Raw genomic sequence first — 12,815 nt, forward strand, 5'->3', positions numbered from 1 at the left:
GTGTGCCCGGCGATTGGCTGGCAACCGGTTCAGGGTGTCCCCTGCCAACTGCCCGCAGATGGCTGGGATAGGCTCCAACACCCCCCGTGACCCTTGTGAGGATCAAGCGGTATTTAGTGTGTTGTATGATTGAATATAAAAGGTGGAAAATCTCAAATGTAATATAATTATTAACATTAAAGCATTTCTGTCCAATAATTGTTTAAATGTTCAATGAAATCTGTTGTTAATTTCATCATTAAATCATCATTAACCTTTTCATGCACCATGTAGCCTGATGACATAAGCTGTCCACTCTAGTATCCGCTGTTGCTGAAAGGGTTAAATAGTTCAATATTGCAGGATCGATCTAAAAAAAAAAAAAATTGTTAAAAATCTATGTAACCTGCTGGACAGCTGACAATAACATTTTTACACTTACACACACACACACACACACTCTTACATTACGTGATGTGAATTTTGTGTTCAACTCAATTTAATTCACACGCACGCGCACTCCCCTCCATCATCGCTGGCTTTATGTGACTGCCTCAGCCCCTTCCCCCCCCCCCTTTTTTTTTTTACGCTCTTTGTCCTTGCAGCCGTCTTCTTCACCAGCCAGGGAAGCGTCTGCATTTGATCAACACGTCGTCCTCTTCTTCCCCCCCACCCCGCATCCACCGCCATCCGGCCGCCATTCGTCTTCTTTAAATGGAACGCGCTGTGACAAAGTGTCGTCCTCGCCTTCTTTGTCGTCTTCGCTACTAGAAAGACACTAAAAGTATAGCCGCTGCAAATTTGATGCAGTCATTCTGTGATCGTCGCTCAAAGGTGAACGAATGTTGGGGTTGGAAAAACGCCTTGCTAGTGTGAAAAGTCAAATGAGCTTTTCCCATTGAAATGAATGGAAATCCCATTCATCCATTCCAGGCTCCTCATAAAAATGGGAAAACAGGGATGCAGGTGGGGTTCATAATAATGTTTCATCTTCTCTCTGAGCTCATCGGTGCCAGCACTAACGTTTAGGTAGGTAGGTAGGAAGATCGATAGATAAATACAAATTTGTGGCAAAATATCACGTCATCATATTCTTGGGTTTCTTTACAACAAAATATCAATATTTATCATCCATCCATTTTCTCAACCGCTTTATCCTCACAAGGGTCGCGGGGGCATGCTAGAGCCTATCCGAGCTTTCTTCGTGCAGTAGGTGGGGGGACACCCTGAACCGGTTGCCAGCCAATCCCAGGGCACAAGTAGACAAACAACCATCCACGCCTCATGCATGTTTTTGGAATGTGGGAGGAAGCCGGAGTACCCGGAGAAAACCCACGCAGGCACGGGGAACACATGCAAACTCCACACAGGAAGGCCGGAGGTTGACGCTCTAACCACTCGAACGCTGGGCCGCCCAGTATTTTCACATATGATACATATTTTTAAAAATCAGAATAATGTCTGTAACACTGAAAAATACTCCAGAATTATTGGACAAAATATCGATACAGTGTTGTGATAGAGCCTATCGGTATCTTTATAGGATACATTATGTCTTTCATACAATATAAATTTCACTATAATACGTCTTTCATAACAGGACACACAAAACGTCTAGCAGATCCTTTGCCAAATTGAACAGAAAGTCATATTTTGGTTTGAAGTCACCATTTTACACTCAGTCTCACCCCCTGTAAAGGTATTCTGCCGAACTCTGATGAAGAAATTCTTCCGAAATGAGCCCCAGTCATAAGCAGGTATAATAGAGAGATGGTTGATTAAATCACAGAGCTTTTTTTTTTTTTTGGCCATCGTCTAATGTGGGTAGAGCAATGGTGTAAAAGTTTGGTCATTTCTAGGATTGAGATAGTGTGAAGTGAAACATTCTTTCTGCTTTCATTTTTAGCAGCTGGAAGATATGTTGTTTCAAGCTTCCGTTTAGGTATTTGTTTCTGAGCCATCCTGCCATCTCTTCTTACCCACATAGGCCCTAAAAAAATGGATCTGGGACTGTTACAATGAAAGCAACTATGTGCCCCACCAATCGGTTTCACTGTGAATTTGTCATTGTAGCATTATACAAGACTTTTAATCTGGTGCTGCCCTTGGGGAGCACATAACACAGTTTGGAAATCCCTGACCTGGTTAAATATAAAAGTATCATCTTTTTAGCGAGCATGTTTGATGTTTTGTGGGCTTCAAACGCTACTAAAAGCCTCCTCGTGATCATCTCAAACCCAATTTTTGACAAGTTTGGTTAAAAAGTAATCTTGGTTCACATTTCACTGCTGTCAATTTTTTTGTTTCCTTTTTCCAGCATGGCCTCGGTACCGAGTGCTGCGGGCTCTGGACACAGGCCAGTACAACCTGGAGATCTCGCGTGCCGAGCTATCCGATGACTCGCTGTACGAGTGCCAGGCCACCGAGGCCGCCTTGCGCTCGCGGAGGGCCAAGCTCAACGTCCTCAGTAAGTCACAGCCAGCACCACCCCCCACCCCTCAAAGTTTAGCAATTATGAGGTAATGGAGATATTGAAAAAAAATCCACTTACAGTACATCACAACATGGAAAATTTGTCATGATTGGTTCACGAAGACACATTTGATCCAATTATATCATTTGACCCCATGTTTTGTATGCAATGACACCACAAATTCAATATTGTATCTGCCTGTGGAATATCTTGTTATAAATGCAAGCTATGCATATTTATATAAAAGAACAAAATGGGACAAGCACACGTCCATGTTTACGCACACATGCATGAATAGAAAAGGGTGAGTAACAGTCTGTTTGTATCTCCGTCCTCCAGTCCCACCCGAGGACCCCGTGATGGAGGCCAGCCCGGAGCTGCTGCTCATGGCGGGCACGCCGCACAACCTCACCTGCATCACCCGCGGCGCCAAACCAGCCGCACACATCCAGTGGCTCAAGAACGGGCTGCCCGCCGAGGGCGCCCACCAGTCCACGGTGACTCAAACACGTCATCACGCACACGCACACACACACACACACACACACACACACACACACACACACACACACACACACACACACACACACACACACACACACACGCACGCACGCGCGCAACAGGACCTCCACCAAGGCTTATTAGGCGAAGCAATCCACGGAAGCTAAGCATCGCTACAATGTTGGTGACTGCACACATCCACTTATGATAACTGGATTTCAGACGTTGGCTGACTCATTTAGTGCCGCCGCCCATTGGCTGAAGGCCATGTCAATCCAAATGTCTGAACGTGTCATTCATGATGTGTTAAAGTCAAGACATGCACCCAATTTGGATCTAATGTGAATCAGATCTGGATTGACATTTCTGTCCCAGACACTGCCTACAAGTGACGCATTTTTTTTGTTAAAAGTGATTAAAAAAATGACAGACAAAAAAATCTCAACCTTTCCATGGGAAGCAGTACAAAAACAGACGAACAAACAGACGATTCCGGCAGATCCACGCTTAATCTCACACGCCGAGTGTTGGATTAAAGAGGGGTTACGGCGCAAATTCCGCTACAGAAGCAGAACAAGTTCACTCTAAATTCTCAGCAAAGCTTCTTCATCTTCATTGTTGGCTCATTTTTATGCTCTTTGCCTCTGGCACAGAAAAGGAGGAATTAGGGAGTATCTACCCCAAAGCAGACAGCAGCTCAGGAGTCATGTGCAAAAAGTAGAAACAAAACCTTATACAGTCGACAAGCAGCAAAGCTAATCAAAAAAACGCCATTGAGGGACAACGAAGGCGCTCTGTTTCCACGAGAAGTTTTGAGGTCACTTTCATACATGGGGGGAAAAAGTTTAACGTTCGGTGGCCATTTTGTCAGGATCCAGTCAGTCATCTGTAGTGTTTACAGTATAAAGTCAACCTGACATACGTGTTTTACGTGTTTCTTAAGACTGTTTAGTGCTCAGTCAACGTAATGTGCTTGTGTTGCATCTTTTCATAATAATTGAAGACAACTTCAATCGACGGAATGTGTAGTTTGTAACATGTTTTTTTTTTCTAATCATTAAAGTCATTTGTTTGTTTGAAATACACATTGCCATCGTCTTCGAGGACAATTTAGACTCTTCCGTCGTCTATGTAACGTGCATATTGGCGTAAACATACGTGTTCTGATAATCACTAAAGACAGTTTACTCTTCATTTAACCTCACATTCCTGGTTTTGCAACTTTTTGTTATATTTGCTCGTTTTCATTATCTTTAAGGCCCTTGTTGTTCTTCAGTCAAGGTCACATTGAAGTCTTTCTACCATTTGTGACGTAATCATCAAGGACAGTTCAGTCATCAGAAATTACTGATTTTGTAACACGCATATTTTCGGGCAAACGGATGTGTTTTGAAACATTCTTGAGAGTAACACTATTCATTGTTTGTTTTTGTAACGTAAAATGTTTTCGGACACTTTCCGTACATTTTTTTTTAACCTATCATTTGTTTTTTGTGGTCTTCAGGCTTCTTTAACATGCGTGATTTTGTTCCATGTGTTTGTAGCAAAAGCATTTTCATAGTCACCGAAGACAGCGTTGTCTACAAGAAACCAAACGCAGGCTTTCAGAATCCCGAAAGACAATTTAGTCAAGATGACATACAGTGCACATTTTGGTAACATGCATCTTGTCATAATCAACTTAACAAGGGGAATGCACCTAACCTTTTAAATGTCATCATTTGCATGATCTGAACACTTTGCCCTCTTTCTCCCACCTCTGCACCCACCCACACGGACACAGACACACACACACACACACACACACACACACACACTTGCTCTCGCTCACTCTCCCTCTCGTGCACTCAACTCCAGACGTGAAATCATGCCCGAGAGCCTCGCCGCAAACACACCGGCTCACATGTGCACACGCAGCAGCAAACACCGACTCACACAATCCAATGGACGTTTTGACATCTTCTGGCACTCGTGCATAACGCACTGTTCCATTCATTTATTTTATTTTATTTGTATTTATTTATTTTAAAAAATGCGGAATATAAGACCCCAAATAACAAAATGAATAAAAGCAAATGTTCCCGTCGTGACAGGAGGTGCTGCCAGACCGAAAGAGAGTGACCACCAGGAGCTACCTGCCCATCATGCCGCTGGACACCGACAGCCACAGCAACTTCACCTGCGTGGCCAGCAACCCGGCCGTGCCCATGGGCAAGCGGGCCAACGTCATGCTCAACGTGCACCGTAGGTTCTGACTCAACCAACAATGACATCCAACATAATACGGTGGTGACCTGAGATACCAGGTCTTAACAATTTATGCGTTTTCGAGGTACAAGCAGCCATTTGGCAGTTCGTGAACAATCCTTCGCAAGAGACTTCGAGTTGTTTTCTTGCCACAACAGGTTGAAGTTCGTCAAACAAAGCATAAAACATTTGTGTATTTAATTTTCACATAACTTGCCCTCCCAAAGTCTGCTAGCTTCATGCTAACTCACCATGCAAATTGTCACAAAAGGACTAACTAATAGCATCATGTCGGGTATTTGAACACAAACGGTGGAGCAACACATAGGCGATAATTTAATACTCACAGGCATATTTTCTTGATCATCTGCGAAAAACTACTAATCGGTAAAACAGTTTTGCAACACTCACACAAAAATATATTTTCTGCTCCATAATATTGTCTATAATTGGTGCTTTCTCCAGATCCGCCGACGGTGACGTTGTCTATTGAGCCTCGCTCAGTCCTGGAGGGCGAGAGGGTCACCTTCACCTGCCAGGCCACCGCCAACCCGCCCATCATGGGCTACAGGTCCGGATGGCTGGAATGGGGCCCCTGCTGTACTCGGTTAGAGAGGGCTGATCAAACATTTTATCTATCGTGTCTCCATTAGGTGGGCGAAGGGCGGCGTGTTGCTAGAGGGCGCCAGAGAGAGCATGTTTGCCACCACGGCCGACCACTCCTTCTTCACCGAACCTGTGTCCTGTCAGGTGTTCAACGCGGTGGGCAGCACCAACGTTAGCATACTGGTGGACGTACATTGTAAGTACCAAAGACGTGTTCTTTGGATCCTGTGAACCCGTGTTTGTTCCATGAAACAATGCCTTACCCACCTACACATCTGCCAGCCCCAAAAATCTGCCCATTTACCTTCAGGCGCGACTTCTTCTGTCTCTTTGATTCAGTCGGACCCATCCTGGTGGTAGAACCGCGGCCCATCACGGTGGACGTGAACTCTGACGTCACCCTGAACTGCAAGTGGTCTGGAAACCCGCCGCTTACCCTCACCTGGACCAAGAAAGGCTCCAACATGGTGAGAAATTATTGCCCGCTTTAGTTCACATGTTAATGAAGGTATGCATGTTTACCTTTATTAGTATATCAATCTAAAATAGATGACCATTCCCTCCAACGATAGTCAAATTGCATTTGATGGGCAAAAGTATACAAACATGGGAGAAGACATTTTCTACTTAAGATTTACCAAACGCTCTTAAGACGGCAAGATTCAGTGCAACTAACAGTGCACTTCCTGTGGCTCTTATTTTCTATTTACACCACTTCTGGTGCACTCCTTAGTGGACTGACACTAAATGTATGACAGCAACAGTAATCGGAAGAGGCTTTCCCATCATGCTTTGGTGCAGTTAAAAGTGACATTTGTGACTGTGTTATGCTTCTTGAATGTGTTACTTTGTACAGAGAAGGTGTAATATAAATACAGTGGTTATTATTTCTAGTCGGTACATTTGACTACTTTTGGTTTTGACCGGGAGTACAAAATGTGTTTCTTTTTGTGACGAAATACAAAAGATTAAATGGTTTAAAAACAAATTTTCATGATAACTTTAACCCAAAGTACCCTAGAATAAGCAGTATACCACATGTAATCAGATTAACGTATTTTACTAAAAATAATTAAGAAAATGTTTTGTTTTGGGCTTTTTTTCTCAAAACTTGCTTTCACGGACAAAATATCAGAACAATGAGGCATTCGGGCCACTTAAAACATCTAGAACACACTAAACTTAGGTTAATTAACGCTTTCGGGGACAGCGGTCACTACAATACCCACCTTATGTCATCAGGTTACGGGGTACATGAAAGGGTTAAAATAGCTAACGCAAGGGTGTCCAAAGTTGGTCCTCAAGCTCCGATGTCCTGCCTGTTTTCCATCTCTCCCTGCTGAAACACACTTCTTGTTTCAGAGGATCAGCTCATCAGCAACTTCTGAAGAAGCAAGATTCTATTTTTTTTGCCTCCCTACTTTTGCAGTTTCCAACGTATTCATAAATCTCAGGTTTAACCGACCTAAATATCTTCTTAGTACCTCTCTTCTGACTACATGCCGGGCCATTTATCTGTCACCCATCCTGTCTAGCCACCAAGCTATTTTATTTCTTTGCAGAATTTCTCTGCCTCTTCGTCTTTCTCTTGATTATGCTGCATCTCTCCCGGTAGAACTCAGTGCTGTCCGGCACAGTGCGGCACAATGTGGTACTACTCGGCGCACAACTCTAAATCCAAATTGCCCTGTACCTGTACATTGTAAAAAAGGGGACATTGGAAACAGCTGGACAGCAGCACAGAGGGGAAACCCCATGTTACTGGGAAATTCTCCAGAAAGCCTTCGATTGGTGCTAAGAGGAGGGTAAAAAAAAAAAAAGCCAGACTTCATAAATGTTTGCTTAGTTGTAAAGTAGACACTTTGTATAAAGACTCTCCGTGTCTTAAATCTTTAATTCATGCCCAACAGTTTAAGAGAAAGCTCCAGGAGAAAAAAGCTAATGGAGCCTGCTGAGTAAATCAACATGTTTTATAAATTAAATATGCAGCTCTCGCTCGCCCTGTCTGGCTCAGCGTGATGCCTCTCAAGCAGACTCTGCTGTTTACTGGGGTCTGCGCTTGTCCACGTCTTATGTTTGTGTGTCCACGGCTATGTGTGTGCAGGTGCTTAGTAACAATAACCAGCTGTACTTGAAGTCGGTGAGCCAGGCAGACGCCGGCCAGTACGTGTGCAAGGCCATCGTGCCGCGCATCGGCGTGGGTGAGACGGAAGTGATGCTCACAGTCAATGGTGAGTCGCCATCAACAAGTCCATGTAATACATGTAGTATTAGTACCAAGTCACCTTTCCTCGTGACAAACTTACCCGTTGACTTAATAGACTGTTTGACTTCCGAGCTGCCTGCCTACTCACTTTCTTGTTTTACTGTTACCTACTTTTCCATCCACCTTTCTGCCTACATGTCTTACCTATTTACTCATCAGCAAGTCTCACTTACAACCCACCTACCTTCTTATCTGCCCAACTATCTATAAATACAAATTTCAGGCAGAACTCAAAAGCACAACTTTTGTTTTTCTATTGAAATGAATAGAATAGTCATTAAACCCAAAAAAAAAAAAAATCATAATAAAAAATACCAATAAATGCTGCACGTTATAAAAATGTACAGTCATGGTGTAACTGAATAAAATGGAAAATTTTAAACAATTTGGATCTCAAACTAATTCAGCAAGCATCTTCTTCTTCCTTGGTCATCAGGTAGCAATGTCATATAGATGGAGTAATATTAATTGGATTTTTTTTTTCCCAGTGGTTAACAAATGTATGCCTGTAAGTAATGTTATATTGTCTGTCTACTTGTGTTGCTTCAACTCAAAAAGACATTGATACTATTGTTTTAGCCTGTCTATGGCGTTTCCCATGTGTTAGTATTAAGCAATCATTCTTGCGTGTCAGCCAGTTAGGAGCTTTTTTTTTAAACACACAATGAGTAATTAATCAAAATATTTTTTTTCAACGCCAAGCAACACATCTTGAAAATCATAAAAGCCAAGTGACTCGTAACATGAGGTACTTGCCTACATAGTTCTCTTGACCAGCGATCAGACTACCTAAACTTTTTTCCCTACCTATCTGCTGTTCACTTATGTTGTGTCTTGCCCCGGCCAGGCCCGCCCATAATCTCCAGCGATCCGGTCCAGTACGCCGTCCGGGGTGAGCGAGGCGAGATTAAGTGCTATATCGCCAGCACGCCCCCACCGGACAAGATCGTGAGTCCATCCGTCTCTCATTTATGCCTTTTTTAACCATAGTAAGACTAATTGACACAGATTACTGGCAAAAGAACCCCCTCTTTTTTCTCTCGTGGCCTGGACTCATTGTGCATCAACCGTTTTTTGTTTTTTTTTCCCCCTTTTTTGGCTTGAGTGTCGCATTCGCAACCTCTTGAATGCAGCATGAGTTTTCTTTGAAGAAACCTGTTAACCCTATTTTTTTTCCTTCAAAGCACACTTGATGGAACGACACTCTAGCACAAAGTGATGGATCATTTCAAAGCTTGCGTATGCGGGAACGTTTTCACCCTCCCCGCCTATTTAAAAAAAAAAAAACAGCGTTTAGCTGCACCTCTCAGCGGCAATTATCCAATTTTTGCTGCGCCGACATGACAGAAATCAGAGCTTTTAGGAGGCTTCAGAACCCCCAGCCCGGCCAGAGAGCTGTGAGCGTATAATGTGATACGACATCATAGTCGTGGCTTAATGCACAGACACAAGGACTTATAAAAAATGGAATGTGAGCTGTGTGTGTGTGTGTGTGTGTGTGTGTGTGTGTGTGTGTGTGTGTGTGTGTGTGTGTGTGTGTGTGCGCGCGCGTGTGTGCGCGCGTGCATTTGCCGCCAGATATTCCTAAATAAATCCATCTGTGTGCATATTCTTCTCCATAAAAGAGGGTAGATCTGCAGGAATTTATGCGGTGGAAGTGACTAGCACTAATGTACGGCGAGACTAATCACATTTCACTTATATTTTAACCGTTGCAGTCTCAGTAAAGCGAGTTACAACGCATTTCAAGCTTGGGGGCAAGCGGTCTTTTCCTGGACTTTGCTATCAATATGGCAGGCCTGCTTTTGTATCTGACATTGGGCCAATGATATGTCAAATCGTTGTTACTCCACCAAGGATGGATTTGCCACCTCACAATACGGTACGATATAACGCAGTGGCAAACCGATGTGCTGAAATTAGAAAGCAATGTAGTACGCTGTAATCACGACCGGACCAATATGAGCCAATTCACTACAATATCGATCTGACGCCTTAAAAATTCACTCCCAATTATGATGTGATGCCATATGATGAACATAATTCTGACGCAATGTGATTCACAAAGATTACGTCGTGAAAAAATACGATTCACTGCAATGTGATCCAATCATAATCTGACATTATTCATTGACAATGTGATCCAGGTACGATGCACCTTTCGCAAAACGCGCTCAAATGATCGCCATTTTTTTCCAAGTCAGGACATCGTGTCGTAGTCAATTTGGATGGCACCTCACTGCTTTTTTTCCCCTTCACATTCCTAATGGAGAGTTGACAAGGCTCATAAACCTTCCACGACATGTGTGTTGTAGGTGTGGGCATGGAAGGAGAACGTGTGGGAGAAGGAGAAAGGCACGTTGATGGAGCGCTACACAGTAGAGCAAAGCAAGCCGCCGTCGCAGGGCGGGGCCGTGCTCTCCACACTCACCATCAACAACGTCATGGAATCCGACTTCCACTCGCCATACAATTGCACTGCCTGGAACTCCTTCGGGCCCCGCACCATGATCATCACTCTGGAGGAAACCGGTACGGAAACACAACAAAAGGCCATTAGTCCAGACGAATCCTGAACCGGGATAACATTTGGCAGGGGTCCACTTACATCATCAAAATGAACCCAAATGAATGTGGGCCCCAAATGAAGCCATGGGGCCAGTGGCATGATTTTGTGAGTCCCTCAATAATTCAAAATAAAATCCAAAATAATGAGAGCTTTGGATAAAGCTATGCGCTATGCCGTTAGTTCAAACCTGTTCAATTTTTACTGTTAAATTAATCTCCTTGAGTCAAGTCATGGTATCACTTTAGTGGGGGCGGGGGGATATTACCTTTGTGCAACATCTGTTGGATTTCCAATTTTTGGGTCAACCCATGGTCTCACTTTTAGAACAACACCCGTCGCATGTAAAAATGTCATTTGTTGAGGTTGACCCGTGGCATCACCTTAGTGGGAAACTTGTTGGCTTGAAATTACAGTTTGGGGGTTGACTAAATGAATGTGCAAAACTGTATTTAGTGTGCGTGCGTGCGTGTGTTGACTACCAAACTGGAAAAGACTGGATTGGATTTCTATGTTTGAAATCAGCTTTGTGGGTTGACCCATGGTGTCACCTGAGTGCAAAAACCAATTGGATGTCTACTTTGTTTTTTGGGTTGACCTTACTGCAACAGCCGTTGATTCCGATTTTAAATGTAGTCTTTTTGCATGTTCACCCATGATGTGACCTTGGTGCAAAACCTGTTGGGTTTGTTCCCACCCCCAGAACAACCTGTTGATTTTCTGTATTTCGCGAGCCTAGGCTGTCATTGTTTCGCTGCTTCTCGTGCCCCTTTCAGACATCGTCCCAGTGGGCATCATCGCCGGAGGCACGGTGGGCTCGTCCATCCTTCTGCTCACGCTGCTGCTGGCTCTCGCCTTCTTCCTGTACCGCCAACGCAAAGGCAGTGAGTTTCTCGTCTCCGTCAATCAGCTTCTGCGACATATGCCGTCTGCTTTCGCGTTGTATTCAAATGAACCTCATGAATATTCATACCAACGTGGCAAACAGCCTCCAAACGCCCACACGCCAACCTCTCATTATTCTTGAAATAATTGTGGATATGCCAGATAAAGATAGCGTCTGAAGACGAGGTGAACCTTAAAATGGTGAACTTCCTACATGTTTTTCAAGCAACATCAAAATCCAGCCGGAGAATGCAATTTGTCCAAATTGAGTCAGGGTCAAGGTCATCTTTATTGTCAAATATGCTCTATGTACAACATACAGCACAGATGAAATTTCTTTCCTCTCAATCCTCAGTGCAAACATGTAGTGCATTAAAACACACCAAAATGCTGCACAATTAATTAAAAGGGAAGAAAAATAGAATGTGAGATGGGGTTGGGGTGTTGGTGGGGGAGCTGAATTGATAGATACACTTTTTTTTTTAAATGTGGGTCGACTAAAAAAAAAAAAAAATGGAAATTTTGAGAATGTGAAAAATACTTGCCAAGGTGTCCTGAATGAACTGAACAGTTGGAGCAATAAAATTTACCAGGGCATTTTCCTCGATTTTGTCTCCCAACTCTGGACACTGTAAAGTGGATCCTGAAGTGCTTGTGTTGTCCTTCCAGGACATCGAGGAGTGACGCTGGGCAAAGCCGACATCAAAGTGGAGACGGTCAACAAGGAGACGCACAGTCTAGAGGAGGAAGCGGCCACCGTCTCCACGGCCACGCGCATGGTCAAGGCGATGTACTCGGTGAGTCCACGCGCACGTTGACCGGTTGCCACATCCACAACATGACACCCACACACACCTGGGAAAACGGTGGACTTTTTTAGTCAAATGTTTTCTTTTTTTTTTTAAAGCAGACAGATGGGACACCTCATTTTTAGTTGAGGTAGGAAAAGAACATGGAATATCTAAATTTGTATGTCAAATATTATACGACTGGAAAAATAATTCAGCCTCATATTTTAATATTTTTTTTGTTGTAATTTACAACAAATCATTTAACCAATTATGTGATGAGAAATCATTACAAATCCATGTAATTGTGTAAAATAGTTGAATCAAACAATGATTCATGTTTTAATGTATCAGTGAGTTAATTGTTTTACAAATGGTTGATTAGAATTAAATGAATGAATACATGTCAAACGTGTAAAATGGCGCATCTGATTAACCAGTCAGTTGTTTCATATCTAAAATTGTTTTACTTGGATTTTTGGACTCAATTAACAATAGTCAATT

The 12,815-nt window shown here is 43.2% G+C and overlaps 1 protein-coding gene across 3 annotated transcripts in view; it reads left to right on the forward strand.

Annotated features, from left to right (window-relative positions):
* kirrel1b (kirre like nephrin family adhesion molecule 1b) overlaps positions 1-12,815 on the forward strand; it is a 67,144-nt gene that overhangs the window by 49,395 nt on the left and 4,934 nt on the right. For all 3 annotated transcript variants that reach the window (XM_019892963.1, XM_019892965.1, XM_019892964.1), the window contains exons 3-13: positions 2,297-2,446; positions 2,792-2,949; positions 5,047-5,197; positions 5,666-5,771; positions 5,854-6,002; positions 6,146-6,273; positions 7,911-8,037; positions 8,920-9,020; positions 10,388-10,604; positions 11,415-11,522; positions 12,193-12,320. In XM_019892963.1, coding sequence (XP_019748522.1) covers positions 2,297-2,446; positions 2,792-2,949; positions 5,047-5,197; positions 5,666-5,771; positions 5,854-6,002; positions 6,146-6,273; positions 7,911-8,037; positions 8,920-9,020; positions 10,388-10,604; positions 11,415-11,522; positions 12,193-12,320 — 1,523 coding nt within the window. The remainder of the gene's footprint in view (positions 1-2,296; positions 2,447-2,791; positions 2,950-5,046; positions 5,198-5,665; positions 5,772-5,853; positions 6,003-6,145; positions 6,274-7,910; positions 8,038-8,919; positions 9,021-10,387; positions 10,605-11,414; positions 11,523-12,192; positions 12,321-12,815) is intronic.

This window comes from Hippocampus comes, unplaced genomic scaffold (genome assembly GCF_001891065.2).
Source record: "Hippocampus comes isolate QL1 unplaced genomic scaffold, H_comes_QL1_v1.1 scaffold255, whole genome shotgun sequence".
In the NCBI taxonomy this organism is placed as follows: Eukaryota; Metazoa; Chordata; class Actinopteri; order Syngnathiformes; family Syngnathidae; genus Hippocampus; species Hippocampus comes.